Below are 18,405 nucleotides of genomic sequence, written 5' to 3'. Positions count from 1 at the left end.
CATGTTTAAGACGGGAGTAAGGCAAAAGACGGGAAATTATAGGCCAATTAGCCTGACCTCAGTCATTGGTAAGATTTTGGAGTTCATAGGTGAAGGATCAGATTTCTGAATACTTGGATGTGCATGGTAAAATAGGGCAAAGTCAGCATGGTTTCATCAAGGGGAGATTATGCCTGACAAATCTGTTAGAATTCTTTGAGGAGGTAACAAGCAGGATAGACCAAGAATGTTGTTTTATCTGGTCTTCCAGAAGGCCTTTGATAAGGTGCCGCACAGGAGGCTGCTGAGTAAGATAAGGACACATGGTGTTAGAGGCAATGTACTAGCATGGATAGAAGATTGGCTGCCTGACAGAAAGCAGAGAGTGGGGATAAAAGGGTCCTTCTCGGGATGAAAGCCTGTAACTAGTGGTGTTCGACAAGGGTCAGTGTTGGGACCACAACTTTTCACTTTATACATTAATGATCTGGATGAAGGAACTGACGGCATTCCGGCTAAGTTTGAAGGTAATACAAAGATAGAGGGAGGGACAGCCAGTTTTGGGGAGACAGGGAGGCTGCAGAAAGATTTAGACAGGTTAGAAGAGTGGACAAAGAAGTGACAGATGAAGTATACAATGTGGGAAAGTGTGAGGTCTTGCACTTGGGTAAAAAGAATAGATTCATGCACTATTTTCTAAATGGGGAGAAAATTCAGAAATCTGTAGTACAAAGGGATTTGGGAGTCCTAGTCCTGATTCCTTTAATGTAAACGTGCAGGTTGAATCAGTAATTAGGAAGGCAAATACAATGTCAGTCAACTTCAGAGGACTAGAATATAGAAGCACAGATGAATTCTGAGGCTTTATAAGTCTCTATTCAGACCATATTTAGAGTATTGTGAGCAATAATACCTCAAAGGATGTATTGGCCCTTCGAGCAGGTCCAGAAGAGATTCATGAGAATGATGCTAGGAATGAAAGGCTTAAGATATGAGGAACATTTGAGAACTCTGGGGCTATACTCAATGGAGTTTAGAAGAATGAGAGGCAATATGATTGAAACTTACCGAATACAGAACGGCCTGGACAGAGTGGATGTTGGTAAAATATTTTCATTGGCAGGAGAGATGAGGACCCGAGGACCAGCCTTAGAGTAAAGAGAAGCTTCTTCAGCCAGAGATTGGTGAATCTGTGAAATTCATTGCCACAGAAGCCTGTGGAGGCCAGGTCATTGAGTAAATTGAAGACAGTGATAGATAAATTCTTGATTGCCAAAGGGATCAAAGGTTACAGGAGAAAGCGGGACTATAGAGTTGAAAACCTATCAGTCGTGATTGAATGGCGGAGCAGACCCGCTGGGCCGAATGGCCTAATTTCTTCTCCTGTGGTCTTACAGTTTAATGCATGATAAACATATCGTCAGTTGCTTAAATCAGTGCCATTTTTTAAGAGTTGCAAGAGTAGAATCTGGTCAAGTGGTTCATATAATGTCCTAAAGCATGAAAGAAGTTCAAGTGGTTTCGAAGCATTTCCAAACCTCTAGCTTCATAAGCAGTTGAAAAACCCTAAAAGTTTGGAAGCACTTTCAGAACGAATTTGGAGTAAATTCCCATTGACATGTTATTTGCAATAAAGTTTATACAGTTTATCACTGTTCACTGAACAGATTTGAAGTTTATTATTTCAAATAGAGCTGAACTGCTGCCAGTTAATTACATTCCATTGAGTCCGATATCACATGATAAGTTAGTCTTCAGAAGTAGTAAAGGATTTTACTGCTTGACTGGCAGAACAGTATTACAGACTGTTGCTGGACAATCTGTATTGCCATATAAAGAACTGCAACTACAACAATGGGTGAAAGCTTATAGAGGTGCTCAATGTGGGCTGTGGAGAGATTTGTGGTAGAATAGGATGAGAGGTCAGGCAAAGTTTCTCTTGACGTCAGACTCTTCATGTTCCACATTTTAATGCTTTTCACAAGTAGTGTAGTGAGTTTCTTGCTAGGCAGTGGTGAATTGCCAATTCAAGGGGGATTATTGCTTGTGAAACACCTTGTTAACAGCCCAGCTTACCTTTTTAGTACTCAGCTCCCTATCTCACCAAAGAGGCTAGGTTTTTGGAAACCTTGACATTGAATTCAGCATGGATAGCTAGTGAATTCAGGCTTGCTGTATGACCCAAAGGGCCTCCAACATCTTAGAGAATGCTCCATAGGCACCAGCCACACATACCCCATGTCCGTAGACAGTAGCATCCAATATATTATCAGCCTTTACGAAGCACTGCGACACATTTCTGATTCGGTTACAGGATACTTCTGCACTTCAATGTTGCACCTTGGACTGGGCCAGTGCATGTCATTGTAATGCTGCATCAAGGTGTGCTCGGGGACATATGCCCAACCCGTGGATTGGACCAGACTGCAACTCGAGGTTCTTTGCTTGCTGTAACAACCCGTACTCACTCTGAGCCTATCTGAATACTCATAATATCCCTGTCTTGCCTTGCCTTTTTGTACTTTGCCCCATCAGCCAGAGATACCAGATTCATATTAGTGCTGTTGTGCTTTGCCAGTTAGCACAGATACAAAGCCAAGAAGCTTGTTCTGGTTGTCAGCAGGCCTCAGCCCAGTGAAGTGTATAGCCTTCACTCAGGATCCCGGCACAGCCACTGTAAGGAACGGAGAGCAGAATGTCACCCCGGCAAGTGAATGGATCGTGCAGAGGGCATGCAGGGTTGGAGGTGTAGTAGCTGGAGTCAGTGAGAGCATGTGAGAGAAAATGTTGCAGGCAATAGTGAGAGTGATAGAGAATGAGCCCTGGCCAGAGTTGGGTACAGTACATTTCCATGTCCTTGCCTATAAAACAGGGCAATGATTTCCCCCTCTCTGCCACATCCAGGGCAAATGTCAGCTCTAGACTAGAGTGCTTGTCTGGATACATGCCGGTACAGGAGGTCCCGGTAAATTCCAGGATACCTGCTGAGTGGTGAGTTGTTCCTGGAACACGCATGGTAAGTTGGGGCTGGAATCAGACCTAGGAACTCCATAGGGACAGGGTAGGCTGTTAATGAGGCCTGTTTGGTAAGTGAGAAAATCCACTAGGCCTCACGGCAAAATCCCTTCAAAAGAAAATTTGATGCAACTCAGACTTAGCCAAAAAAAGTAAGAATTTGCGTTTTCTTTAGAATTAGAATTGAAATTGATCTTATTTTATAATACGCTTTATCTGTTCCTTCAAATTATTTCAGTCATTCTTGGGATGTGGATGTTTTGGCAAACCACATTTATTGCCCAAATCTGGCTGCCATTGAGTGGTGAACTGCCTTCCTGAACTGGTGCAGTCTGTGTGGTGTATGTTAGCATTGTTAACTCAGGATTGTTAGGATTTTGATCCATGACCTCCTTGACCTTCTATATGGTGGAGATTGTGTTTTTGTGAAGTACTGACCAAAGAAACCTTGGCAAGTTGTTGCAATGTATCTTGCGTATGGTATTTACTACCATATTGCGTTGTGATGGAAGGAATTAATGTTTAAGGTGTTGAGTGGAGTGCCAAGTAAACAGATTGTTTCGTTCTAAGTAGTGTTTGGTGTCCAGAATAATTTTGGAGCTACAGTCAGGCAGGCAAATATAAGAGATTCCATCAAATTCTTACTTTAGCCTTATAAATAGTCAAAAGCATTATGGGAAACAGGAGATGAGTCACTTAGCACCAAACACCCAGTCTTGATCTGCTCTTATAGTCACAGTAATGAAATGACTAATCCAGTAACATTTTTAGTCAAGAGTTAACTTTCAAGAATGTTGATTGGTGTGGAATACGGCAATACTTCAAGACAATAGCTGATTAGATTCTCTCTGATTGGAGGTGCTGACGGTGGCCAGTACTGCCATATCTTGTGGTTCTGTCCTTCCTGTAGATATATGACTGTCTTATGATGAAAAATTCTGGGATATTGTCAGTAACATATGTTTGCGTGTGTGACTGTATCAGGATTTTGCTTCAGTAGTTTGTAGGAAAGGCTGTCTTAATTTTGGTATAAGTCTCCACTTGTTAATGACGAGCACTTTGCAGGGTTGACTATGTGTGCATTTGTCACATCTACTGATGAGTCGCATAATTTAGGACTAGTCTTTTCATTGCAGTTTGATACTATTTAGTGGCTCAGGAGTACAATTTCTCAATTTGCCCCTCATCCAGACAAACCTGGCTCATATTAGTACATAGACAGTCCTGAAGAAGGGTCCCTAGACTCAACACCATCTCAGGTTTCTGTCCACAGATGCTGCCAGATCACCTAAGTTTGTCCAGCAGTTTCTTTAGAACTTAGGGCAGTACCGCACAAGAAGAGGCCCTTCAGGTCATGATGTTGTGCTGAATGTGATGCCAAGTTAAACCAATCCCTTCTGCCTGCCCATGGTCCATAACCTCCATTCCTTGCTTATTCATGTGCTTACCTTAAACACCCGTATTGTATCTCATTTTAATACTGCCGCTATGCCACTTGGTATAGACACAAAGTGAGGAAGCTTGCCATGCTTGTCAGCAGTCTCACCCCAGCCAATGGGAATAGCCTGCTGTCAGAGGATGTGAACACAGTAACTCAAGGCAGCTTCTGAAACCAGTCCAAAGTTGGTGGGGATGAGAGAGCAGAACATTCAATGAGACCTAGGTGTCCTTGTACACTGAAAGTAAGAATGCATGTGCAGCGAGTGGTAAAGAAGGCTGACTGTATGTTGACCTTTGTAGCAAGAGGATTTGAATATAGCAACAAGCATACTTTGCTGAAATTATACAGGGTAAGGCCAGACTTGGGATATTCTGGCCAGTTTTCGTGTTCTTATCTGAGCAAGAATGAATTTTTCTTTAGAGGGAGTGCAGCAAAGGTTTACCAGATGGGTTCCTGAGATGGCAGGACTGAGGTATGAGGAGAAATTGAGTTTGTTAAGATTGTCTTGCCTGGAATTTGAAGAATGAGGGATATCTCTCAGAGGTCTATAAAATTCCAACAGGGCTCGACAGGTTTGAATGCAGGAAGGATGTTCCTGAAAATGGAGGAGTGAAAAGCCAGGAGTCACTTTTAAGGAAAAAGAGTAAACCTTTTAGGACTGAGATGAGGAGAAATTTCTTCCCCCAAAGATTAGTGAGCCTGTGGTTGAGGCCAAAACATTGTGTTTTCAAGAAGGAGAGAAGGAGGTAGATGCAGCTCTTCTGGCTGAAAGGACCAAAGAATGTGGGAGGGAGGAAGGGATTACAATATTAAGTTTGATGATCAACAATGATCATATTGAATGGCAGAGTAGGCTCAAGGGTTCAAATGGCCTGCTATTGATACTAAAGCAGGAACTACTGGATAAGCTCAGCGGGTCTGGCAGTATCTGTGGAGAGAAATCAGAGTTAACGTTTCAGGTTGGGTGACCCTTCGTCAGAACAGAGGAAGTGTCAGTCGATCTGAAACATTAACTCTATTTACTGTCCAGAAAAGTTGCTAGTCCCGCTGAGCTTATCCAGCAATTTCTGTTTTCGTTTCGGATTTGCAGCAACCGCAGTTCATTCAGTTTCTACTCTTGATACTATCTTCTGTGTGTCATAGCCTTCATTGCTGCTTATGAGGGAAGAGGACCAGTAGGGTCTTTAGGACTATGGCTACAAAGGCAAGGGTTTCCCCCTGTTTGCCAAGCCTAGGGCAAATGTCCATAACAATGCATGGCAGCTGCTAAGTGAAAGTGTTTTTCTGGGTGCACAGTGGGCTTTTAAGTCTCGAGCTGGCACCAGGGACGTGAGTCAATTCCCAGGAACTCCAGTGAGTGGCAAGTTGTTCTGAGAAGACCTCAAGTAAGATAGAGTGAAAATGGAGCTCAAATGGCAAATAAAGTGGAAGTTTGGCAAGATACAAACCCATCCTCCATCACAATGAGAATTATGACACCAAACTCTGTGACTGTCACTGAGCAAACGAATGGCAAGATTCCATCCATAGGCATGATTTTAATTCATTCAAAACTCTAACTTGGATAAAATTAAACTTGGTCCTCATGTCTCTGGATCACATTTCTAGGCCTCTGCATGCTCTTCAGTCATCTAACTACAATACTTTGGAGCCAATTTTCTTAGGTCCAGTGTTATGCAAATATATTTTTTTCAAATACTCACATTTCATTGGATATAGCACACAGAGTATTGGTCTATGTGAATTTTACTGTTAGAAGCACTGACTTTTAGAATTGTATTGAAAAGTGATAGTGTTTTAACAAGTTGGTATAAATAAGCATCTCAGTTTATTCTGGCTGACCCTAAGTATTTCAGAAAATAAATCCATACTTCAGCCTGAAGCAAATATGGCTTTCTGTCCAGTTGATTAAAATAATGTATCATCTCCAGTAATGGACAGATGGATTGAAAGTTAAAGTGGATTGGACAAGAAGAAGTTTCTCATATTTCCTGCCCTCACTCCTCACTATGTCAGTTGACTCTCTCAGTCGTGTACCGGATTGTGTTGGACAGACTTCAAAATACTATCATTACTAATGTAGAACATTAAGAATGCAATTTGTAAGCAGAAATCATAATATTTTCTAATGTAGAATAAGCAGATATATTACTTGCACATTGCAATGTGATTTCATTTGATTAAACAGAAATAAAAGTCTCTTCTTTTGTGTGAAAAGTCCTTGTTATTGAAATGCATTTTTGTTTTGTCTGCTAGCTCATCCTTCCAGAGGCCATGAAGTTGCTGCCAGTCTATATAAACTGTCTCTTAAAGAGTTATGTCTTACTGGGGAGTTCTGATCTTCCTACAGATGAGCGAGCTTTCCAACGGCTATTGGTCACATCTATGGATGTGGTCAGCACGCAATCCTTTTTCTATCCACGGCTTTTACCTATCGTAAGTGAAGAAGTGCTGTTTTAACAGATGGGGGGTTTTACATATGATTTGGGTGGTGCTTCTCTGTCCTCCACCAGGGAGTCCCTCTGCACAAAGTACACAGTAGAATACACTTCTAGTTTTACTCTTGTCTGCCTTTCACTGGGAACTGAGTGATCCTTAGATGTAAAACTGTGGGAATTTCCCTTATGAAAGCTTTAAAAAACCAATTTAGATTTAGCTGCACATTGAGGCCAGACAAATATGACACCGCTGTTATGATGTTAAATTTACAATAAGTAACTAAGCCTGTTTATTTTATGATATCAAATGATAAAGAAATGCCAGATCTTATTAAATTGTTGCCAGGTTTCCACAGTAAATATCAAGATCAAAATGAGTTAAACTACAATAGTAATGTTCATTCTAGGAGGTTTTGAAGAAAACCAGAAGAACCGTCAAAATGCACTAGCTTTTCATATTAGGTCATAAATAATTAGTTCTATTTTGTTTCCAACATACTCCAAAGTCAAATTAATGCTTTATAAGAAGTAATCAATTCATAGAGGAATCACAAATGCTGATGAGTTTTTAACTATCAGTTAAAGTTTTCCTGTATGAATTACATCTGTATTGAAGTTTCTGTTCTATCTCATATGCTGCAAGCAATGAAAAGCCTCAGGATAATATATAGGCATTGGATGGGGAGGAATGCAGCTTATTAAGAACGATGCCTGAGCTAAAAGAAATGTTATGAAGGCAGGTTACATAGACTGAGTTTGTATTCCCCTGAGTTAAGAATACTAAAAGATGATTAAGATTATTCACAGGTCATCAGATGGTTAGAGTGAAACAAGTGAAAAGATTCAGAATTAGTAGACAGAAATTTAAAGTCATTGGTAAAAGATACCATGGCAATATGAGGATGAATTTTTTGAGGCATTGTGTGGTTAGGGTTCAGAATCCAATAGCTGAGTTGTGGTGGAGGCAATTTGAATCATGGCTTTGAAAATAAAAGTGGATCATTATCTGAAGAGGATAGCAACAGGGAAAAGGTGAGTGAGTGGCAGAAGGTAAATTGTTCTTGAAGAGAACCAGCACATGGATACAATGGGCCAAATGGCTTCCTTCTGTGCTATAATCTTCTATAATTATATAAACCACTTCACCTGGTAAGGAAGGCCAAAACAGAGGATGTAATCTTTTAAATTAAAGTTAGCTTCCTCGGGGTGCTGATATCAGGAAACACTTAGGGCAATGGAAATCTGGACATCTGTCTCTTGAAAATTTTGAAAATGAAATTAATGGAATTTTTGTTAGATAAGATACAGATTAGCATTAACCTAATTGAGTGATCGAACAGTTTGAGAGGTTGAATGGTGTATTCCTGTTCCTATGTTCTGTATATTAATGCTCACCAGCTAACTATTGACTCAGCTGAAAACTTCTTTGTTTTTAAACAGCACAAGATGGATGTAAATAGTGAGGAGTTTCCTGCTGCTGTCCGTTGCTCAGAGGAACGTTTAGCTGATGGAGGAATCTTTTTGTTGGAAAACGGGATAAATATGTTCCTGTGGCTGGGACTGAACTCTCAACCTGAGCTGATCCAAGGCATCTTTAATGTACCATCCTTTGCACATATCAACACAGACCTTGTAAGTTATGCATGCAAAGTACTTTACATTTGACTTGAAATTGCTAAAAGTAATCTTGTTTCCCTCCCCCATTTATCAATCTAATTATATTTTGCAGGCGAGAGGATTAGAAGAGTTTGGCTTGAGAAATCCAATGAATTGATTATGTCGGAATTGACCAAAATGTTTGCAATTGCTGATTAAGATATAGTATCATTCAAACAGAATTTTCTCAGAATTGCTCATGCCCCACTTCAAAACTCCCACAACAAATGTGGTAGAAACCGTAGTTATCTGCAGAAACATGATTTACTGATACACTCTGCAACCACTTGGAGAGTGCTGGCAGTTACGAATAATGCCCTAATAACCACATGTTTACTGATATTGATTGAGGAATAAATATTGAGCAGTGCGCTGAGGAAAACTTCTTGCTTTTCTTAGAATGGTGCTGCAGGATCGTTATATCCACCTAGACGTAGGCAACAACTCAGTTTAACTGTTCATCCTTAAGATAGCACCTCTGACAGTGCTATCCAAACTGCACTACAGAACCAGCCTCAAACTTTGTCCTCAAGTCACTGAAAGAGGTCTACCTGTTAAGTCAAGAGTTGGCACTTGTAAATATTTTATGTAAATATTGCATATATTGACATCAAGGGCAATATTTTTCACTTTGGATTGACTGTGGCACGATGTGGGTTGCAGGCCTGTACTGTATGGTGATCTATCACTCAAAAGTGATTTTCCCCATATTGGTTCATTAGCGGTCAGAGGGCACGCTCATTCTCAAATTAGAATGTCTGGCTGGCTGTCAAGGCTGAAGGGCCAGTAATAAGCACTGAAGAAGCAGCAACCTGCCGTTCAGATAAGTGAAAGCGACCATTCTGAGGTATTTTCTCTGCAATATATTTAAATTTGAAAAATAAAAGTGCCATCAGCAATCAGGCCACCACTGTTGGGGGAGACACCCAAGGTGCTCGGTAACTGGAGCCATGCAAACAGGGAGATCCTCAAAGCCTGTCTGGAGCACTAGCCTCCCAGTGTTCCACCAGGAGGCATCCTCCAGGAAATTCGCCCGCTCCCCACACCTCTGGGAGCCCAGAGGCTGACTGTAAAATTCCATTGGGCCTCTGACAATTGGCCTTGATAGGGCTTTAACTCAATTATTCATTGATTCACTGGTAGCCCTGTGCTCCCATTTCTAGAGAAATGAGCTAAGGTGGGATGGTGCCATCTGATACACTGGCCAGCAGGGTGAATTTCCATACCTACCTGCCCGCCCCTGCCCCTCTCTTCTCCCCCCCCCACACACACACACACACACACACACACATACACACACACACACACACACACACACACCCACACCCATACCCATTCAGGCCTAAAGATTCTGACTTGATTAGCACATTTTAAAAACGTGTAGTGCTATTGCAGTGGGATACTTGATAACATGACAAATTTATATCACTTTTCTGACACACTGATTATACAGTGAAAGACTCATCCCAGCAATGAAACATGAGGGTTGTTCCTGTAAAAAATATAATGTTCAAAAGGCTGCCATCCTCTGAAGATAGAAATCCAGCTATTTGAGCTTCTTGAGGAGATGTTTTGAGTTGCCTTGAGAATAGATTTACACTTTTTTAAATCAACCAGTGCAAAGATGTTATGACACGCCTCTGGAGGCTTGAGCCCAGATCTTCTGGCTCAGAGATAGGGGCACTACCACAGAACTGTAAGAGCCCTAACATAGGTTTACACTTCAAATTGGAAAATTGGAATCAGTTGGAAATTATTGCCTACTTTCTCATTTTCTAAGCAAACTGTATATAAAAGTAGCAAATGACATGGCATATCACAAAACGATACACTTAAGTTAGGCCTAATATGATCATCTGAAAATGGATGATTATCATCTGAAAATACTATTCAACATTTTGACCAAAGTCAAAACATGCATTTTGTTACAGACCTCATTACCTGAACTGGACAATCCATATTCAAAGAAGATTAGGTCAATCATTGCCAGCATAAGAAACCAGAATCCTTATTCCATGAAGGTAAGCAGCGATATTCATTATCTCTCAGGTTTCTTTTTGAGAGGTCTTACAACAGTTCATTATTTATGCTAATTGCTGATTTAATTGTGAAGCAGAGCAGATTTGCCAGCTTATCAGTGGATAATATTAAACAAGAGTCCATCTGATATTCTGCTGGTGTAGGCTTGCACTATGTCTGGACAGCGTATATTAATGTTCAGGGTTGTAATTATAGTCTCGAGTGTTACGTGGTAAAACTTCCCTTCCAGGTCTAGAGGGTGTATCTTTAATGAAGGAACATGGCATCCAGTGCAATCATTGGGTGCCAATTGCAATTTTACATTGTGACTAAGCATGAAAGCCAGCTTTCCCACCAGGTTGAGGTTAGAAACAGATGAATTGTTCATGGTGGGTTTTGCGCCTTTTATTTTTGGGACCTTGAGGAGCTAGAATATGCAAGATATTTGGGTCTCCCTGAACTAGTGCTTGTCTTTTTCAAACCATATGATACCCTGAGAGCTCTCATATGTACCCAGCTGCCTGATTCTCAACAGCCAGCATGTATCCCCCAACCCAGTCCAACCAAGAGAACACTCCTGGGTGATTACATTCCTGTGGTCTTATTCTGCTGCAGTGGGTGGGAAATTCTCTACTTCCCGGGTTTCTTACTGGAAGCTTAGTGAGAGTGAAACTCAGAGCCACAAAGTAAACACCAGCAAATGTACTGCTTTCGTTAGTGAAGTACCTTTCAGATCTGTGGTCGTCAATTTTAATTGACGTCACTTGGCAGAAACATGTGCGATCATTTGTCTCCATTGATCTCACTCTTCTTGTCCCCATATTAACACACTCATTTGAACAATTGAGCAGAATACTCAAAGGGCAAGATATTGTTTTAAAAATGTGGATCAGATCCTCTTGATCCAAGGACTTAATAGGGAGCATTGTTACTTTCTTTAGCAGGTAAAACCTTCAGGCAGCTGATTCCTGGGTTAAAGGAGGCCCAAGAAATAAGTGTTAATTTTATTTTTCAGAAGTTCTTGTAGACCAATAGGGATAGGAATGCTCCTGCTGGCCTTACAAGAGAGTAATATTCCCCTTGCATAGGATAACACCATGTAGTCAGATATTGTATACCAATCTCTTAACCTGCTCCCCCACTTCGGACGGCACGATAGCTCAGTGGTTAGCACCAGGGATTTGGATTTGATTTCAGCCTTGGTTGACTGTCTGTGTGGAGTTCTGCCCGTGTCTGAATGGGTTTCCACCAAGTGCTCCAAGTTCCTCCCTCAGTCCAAAGATGTGCAGGTTAAACGGATTTGCCTTGCTGTATTGCCCATTGTGTCCAGAGATGTGCAGGCTAGTTGGATTTGCCATGGTGATTGTGGAATTATGGGGATAGGGTGAGGGGGTGAGTCTGGGTGGAATACTCTTCAGAGGGTCAGTGCAGACTCACTGGACTGAATTGCCTCTTTCCACACTTAAGGATCCTGTGATTCTATGACTCACTTCTGTCCTATTTATAGTATTGGCTCCCACTAACTGCGTGGGCCCCCAGCTACACTCTCCTACTGCATATGTGTGTTCCACACTCCAGCCAGGCAAGCAATCATTGTCAGGCAGATAGCTCCAGTAGTTTTGTTTAATTGCTGATTCAGTCCTCCATATTCTCAATGGGGTTCCTCCACAGTAACACACTGTTGCCAGGTATTTCTTGGTCGCTTCCTATTCATCTTTGTTTCTTCTCTAACGCTGTTAATGTGCCTTTTGTGGTACTCTCTGAGTCATTTTTTACTGTCTGGTGTATTGCTGCAAGATGGAAGCTGAGGACCAGTTTCTACATATCTATTCCTTATGGGCGGCATAAATCACTTTGGGATCACATACACAGTATGTAAGCATGAGGATCTCTGAATGTATTAAGACCCCCTCTTTGCAAGCAAAGCATGAAAGCTACTGGCCCAAGTGTGCTTCAATAGATGAAGAGGCTCATTTTCCACCTCACAAGGTGTTCAATTACAATTATCACTGGTTTGCATTGATTAGTTCTAAACCTGGTGCTAAACTTGATGAATAATGGACATCATGGAAATACTGAAAGAAATCTTTGGTTGTATTCACACTGTTTATAAACAGATTTCACAATGTCCCCAGTTGTATAGTGTAGAACACAACATTACAGTGTACAAATGAGTAGAGGACAATGCATTTTCCACTGAATCATTTGAGGCGCAATAATAGAAGTGAAATGTCATGAGAAAGGAGTTTCCATAAGGCAAAGGAAGGTTATGTCAAAATAAAACATGAATGTTGTAATCGAAAAGTTAAGTGCTCAGTTGTGGACATTATTTCTGCTTGTGATTCCCTCACCACTGCTGGGTTAGTGATTTCACTGCACACTTATAGAGAGATGTTGAGAACATAAGAACAAGAAGCAGGAGTGGGCAATTCAGCCCCTTAAAGCCTGCCCACCATTTAATATGATCACGTCTCGTCTCGGCCTCAACTCCACTTTCCTGCCAGCTCTCCATTACCCTTTAACTGGCCACTATACTCTGTCTGTCTCCTTTTTAAATTTATTCAATGTCCCAGCATCCTCCATGCTCTGAGATAGTGAATTCCGCTGAGTCATTATCCTTTTGAGATAATTCAATCCTCCTCAATGTGTTATAAATCTGCTACCTCTTAGCTGAAACTTTGACCGCTCATTCTAGATTGCTGCAACAAGGGGAAACATCTGTGTTGTCAACCTTCTTTTTAGCATCTCATTACTCTATTGGATCTCCTCTCATTTTTTTCTAAATTCTAGCAAGTTTATAAACTGCTCAATCAGTCCTCCTAAGACAAGCCTTTCATCTCTGGAATGAGAACATTTGGCACAAAATTGCTTGTATAGTGTCATCTGGATTTTATCTACAGCTCTTAGTTTGAGCAGTGTTGTTGGAGACCGACTGGTGCTGATTCATTGATGTTATCAACTGTCTTTGGAAGAAAACAGCATTTATGGAGAATGAGAAGAAATAGTTATATTCCTTTTTAATTAAAAATATAGCTCATTGCAAACTTGTTTACCCTGTGATATTAATATCCAAAAAGTGAAAAGTCACTTTATAATATTCATTTTATAAACTTTTTTGGAGAGATTTTTCGAACAGTGTTGTGGGTGTACCTACAAGGGTCATTAAGGATGGGCAGTAACTGCTGGCCTAAGCAGGTACAGAGGTTAATGAGAAGGACATCTTACTTGGAGTTCTACAGATTTAAACTACAGTTTCATGTCATCTGATGTCAGAATGACACAGTTCCTTCTGCACATGCTCACTGACTATTCCCAGAGTATAGGTATCAACTCCTTTTACAGCTAGTAACATTTACATTCCATGAAAGAATTTTAAAAATTGGAATTGGAAATATAATAGCATCCATATCTACCTTGCATCTTGCATATTACTAACACTTGCTGAAGTGAAGTCCTTGTTAGTTCCCTATCAATTCTTAATGCAATGGTTTAAATTAAAACAAACACAGATGTTAACGTGTCAGGTTTAGTGACCCTTCCTCAGAGCGCGTTCTGAGGCAGGGTCACCAGACTTGAAACGTTAATACTGATTTCTCTTTACAGATGTTGCCAGTCTTCGTAATCTTTTCCAGCAGCTTCAGTTTTTGTTTCTGATTTACTTCATCTGCAGTTCTTCTGGTTTTAAATTAAACTCCCAGTTTATGAACAAAATTCCCTTACTTTCAGAAAAAAAAATGTTGTTTTTATTTATATTCATTGAATGTGGACATTGCTGGCTAGGCTAATTGTCTAGTGGGCAGTTGAGAGTCAACCACATGGACTCACATGGAGGCCAGCAGGTTCCTTCCCTAAAGGGGGAGCCAGATGTGTTTTTCCCCAACAATCAGTAATGGCTTCTTGGTCATCATTAGATTCTTAATTCCAGAGTTTTGTCGGATTCAAATTCCACCGTCTACCTTGCCAGGATTTGAACCCAGGTCCCCAGAACATTATCTGGGTCTCTGGTTTACTCGGCTGTCAACTCTCTGGTATGGAGATGAGGCAAAAGCTGCTATAATAAAGTATTTGTCATGTCACAAGGAATTATATAAAGCAAGATGTGTTTGTAACAAATTGTGTAACCTGGATCTTAAATCTGACTATCTTTTCTTTTGATTTGTAGCTAATAATAATAAAGCAAAAAGACAAATCTGAGGGGATCTTCAGACAGTTCCTGGTGGAAGATAAAGGCTTACACAGAGGAGCTTCTTACATGGATTTCCTCTGCTATGTTCACAAGGAGATCCGTCAGCTCCTCACCTAAAGCCCTCCTTGACCCATTCTGATGTATGCCTTTTTATTCAGCCTAACAAGAAAAAGGGACAGTGTAAACCACACCTATTTAAAATTGTACAACAGTGTATTTTCTTCATAACTGTTATTGTCAAGACTTGAGTTTTCTTAGAGGAAACCTGTTCGAACTTAACAGAAAATCTAGTATTCGCTATTTTATAATAACTCAATTGCTAGTATTGAAATGTCACTGATAAATAAAATAGTTGCTATTAATACATATATATTTAATATATGTATGCATATGTGCACAATTGACAGTATCAGTACTCTCATTCTGTATATGCAGTTATGCCTTAACTGATTTAAAACTGCACCTCCTTCACTGTAGTGGCAGTAAAACACTGTTACTACATGGTGATAAATAAACCAGGAGATTGTTTTTCTATTTTACATAAATTTTCCCACAGCCAAGTATATGATTCCAATCAACTGAAAGTGTACAGAAGATAATAAAAGAGGAGCAGTTAAACAGATCTTACACCAAAGCAAAACTGCAATGAAGTTGTACAGTGTTATCCAAAGTATTTATGAATTTGATGCCATTTTTTTAGAACTGAGGCTGGCAGTTGTTGCACATGTTCTTCAAAATATATGAAACTTCTTACAGTGTCATCACAAGGTGGTGAAATTGCGGGCAACGAGAAAAAACTGACCATAATAATTACGCCTTAATTTTAATTTTATTATTTTTGACAATTTTGAATGAGTCCATTCCAAAACTCAGCGCACTAATCATTCCTACAAGTGATTAATATGGAAGAGCAGGTTTATTTTGAATCCTCCCCTAACATCAATCCATCCCACCTCCCTACCGAGTTTATTACTGTAATTTAACATTTACAGGGTAGAGTACTGAAAAACTTGTTATGTCAGGGTATGCACATTTTTTTCAATTATGTATCCTCCTCAAAATTTATTTTCTGTATTTTTTTAAACTAATACCTATTTCCGAGTAGAGCTAGATCAAAATGCAAAAACTATAAATGATTTATTTCTTTCATAGTAATGGTAAATCAACTAAAGTAATCTTTCTTGTGCAAAGGGCCAACAGTCTTAAATAGTTCTTTTACTTCATGCATTTTTCTCTTTACAGTATTTCTGAAGTGTCACCAATGGGCAGTGTGTTAAGTTTACTTCATATCAGTGTGTACTGGTGTGATTCATAGTCACATACATTTGTACATTGGATTTCCACTCCTGATGTATCATTGCTGCTTTTTTTTCAAAAGGGATACTATCTTGTCATGTAGCATTATGTTTGACCTTTCCTAAGCACAATATTGAGTGATAAGGAATAATATTATAGATAACCTCTCATCAAAGCATAAAATTTATCATTTGTCACACCAGCATCATAACCTGGCAGGGTTGATTGTACTGCACAAATGACTTTCACAATCTAATCACTTGCAACTTTCTAAATTTTGATTGAGTGGGAGTAGGTGCAGCAGAGAGGATTGCTGTCAGGGTTGGTGGTGAAGAACAGCCAACTTTGAGCTAATCGGGTCTGGCAGCATCTGTGGAGAGAAAGCAGAGTTAACATTTCAGATCCAGTGACCCTTCTTCAGAATAAGTGTGTCACACAATCGCACAATTAAAACTCAGTTCAAAGAAGGGATAAAGAGACAGATAATTCAGAGATCATGATCCTTGCACTTATTACTAGGATGGTGTTCACTGATACTGATCCAGTGGGATATGTGGGGTCAGAAAGAGGGCACCTAATGTATCAGGACTTTCAGTTAACTGTGGTTAATAAAGGCCTATCTTTTGTTCAGTGCAGTCAAAATTGAAGGCCTGGTTATCAGAGTGATCACTTGAAATCTGACTGCATACCATATTGGATATTAGTTTGGGGTACATTCAAAGTTCAGTCATGATCTAGTGCAGGAATGGTGGTGATTTGTACTCAGTGCTCATTTCTTGCCCTGAATCAAAACTCCATCCAATTTCTGGTCCTTTATCTCAGCTCTGCACCCTCTCCCTTCCACGTTGACCTTTTGCCCTGTGCTGAGGAAAATGTGTACAAACAGAAGATTACCAGAAAGACCAAGGATGTGGTGCCACCTTTCTCTAACATCTTCTGTGGAACTTCACCAGTCTCTCACTGGGGCTATAGCAGTGAAAACCTAAATTTTATCTCTAACTAATATAATACATGAATATGATATGTGGACTTCGATTAATTATTACAAATGTTGTGTATGAACAAGCAGGACAGAAAGAAAGCTTGCTAGATGCAAGTGCAGAATTGAAATTCACGTGCAGTCCTCCCTCCCTCCAGTGTTTGGTTTTAATGACTGGAGAGGCTCTTAATTTCTGTTTGAGGAATTTTGCGCACTTAGTTCTGTAAATCTTTCAAAATACATAACAAACATTACTGAGTTAAATATATGTAAATACATGCAAAGCACAATGAAATATTGAATACCTATATTCTTCAATTGTTTTTTCAGGTTTGGTGACACATTTCATATTACATGCCTTTTTATGTCAGGGAGAATTGGAGGAAAGTAAGGAAATATAAAAATGCCTGTAACTTTGAAAAACCGTCATGAGACTAAGCAATCTTTTGTGGTATATAGTGGATGAGGAGAGAGAGCAAGGCAAATAGTTGATAACAGTTATGAGCTGATGGTTTTATTTATCCCCAAGTCGTCGTTTCAATCATGTTTATGCTGTTGAAGGCAATTTGTTCTGTGACAGTGCAAAGTGCTGAAAATGTGTGGGCACTCGGACATAATTTCTCCTGTAATTTGTGAAAAGGTTAGGCACTCAAATGAAATATCATTCTTCGTGAGCACCACATATTCAGTTCATGACTACCATTAGGCACCCAATGATTTGAAGTATGGTTGTATAAAATGACAGGGGAAGCCTTTAATACATGTGGTATATTCAACTTCTGTCATTTTAAATTATAATGGATGTAAAACACTCAGTTACGATATCCTGTGTGAGCTTTTTTATTGCCAAAGTGGGGTCGTGCTGCAGTCATCTAGAATCAAAAAGATTGTATTTCCATTTATGCATAAGACAAATTACACATTCAAAATAAAGTCACCAATTTTTGGATTTGTTATTCTATGTAATTAATAGTAGATCCTCTTCTTGTAGTTACCTGCAAATGGCGATCATTAAAGAAATCTTTGCATCTTTTTACAATGAGGGATGTGTGACAGATAAAGTGCTCGTAATTCAGATCATGCGTGACTTTTCTGTCATGTATTTTTATTATGCAAATTTTTACCCTGTTATTAATTGTTAACAGAAAAATTGCAAATAAAACCGAGTGCCTTGTATTGAAACAGTGTTCACCTGATTTTGTCATAACAACAAATAAGGAGATAATGTGTTTATATAATACCTTCCAAGTGCCAAAGTTAAAAGTCACACAACCACCAGGTTATAGTCCAACAGATTTATTTGGAAGCACTAGCTTTCAAGGCGCTGCCTCTTCATCAGGTGTCTCAAGAGCTAGTGCTTCCAAATTAACCTGTTGGACTATAATCCGGTGTTGTG

The 18,405-nt window shown here is 39.8% G+C and overlaps 1 protein-coding gene across 3 annotated transcripts in view; it reads left to right on the top strand.

Moving 5' to 3' along the window:
- sec24d (SEC24 homolog D, COPII coat complex component) overlaps positions 1 to 18,191 on the top strand; it is a 210,362-nt gene extending 192,171 nt beyond the window's left edge. For all 3 annotated transcript variants that reach the window (XM_072589129.1, XM_072589119.1, XM_072589137.1), the window contains 4 exons: positions 6,692 to 6,871; positions 8,314 to 8,505; positions 10,461 to 10,550; positions 14,711 to 18,191. In XM_072589129.1, the coding sequence (XP_072445230.1) occupies positions 6,692 to 6,871; positions 8,314 to 8,505; positions 10,461 to 10,550; positions 14,711 to 14,851 (603 nt within the window). In that variant the 3' untranslated portion in view covers positions 14,852 to 18,191. The remainder of the gene's footprint in view (positions 1 to 6,691; positions 6,872 to 8,313; positions 8,506 to 10,460; positions 10,551 to 14,710) is intronic.
- Positions 18,192 to 18,405: the final 214 nt, after the last annotated feature.

The sequence above is a fragment of the Chiloscyllium punctatum genome, chromosome 1 (assembly GCF_047496795.1).
Source record: "Chiloscyllium punctatum isolate Juve2018m chromosome 1, sChiPun1.3, whole genome shotgun sequence".
Classification (NCBI taxonomy): Eukaryota; Metazoa; Chordata; class Chondrichthyes; order Orectolobiformes; family Hemiscylliidae; genus Chiloscyllium; species Chiloscyllium punctatum.
This window is presented reverse-complemented; position numbering and strand designations above follow the sequence as displayed.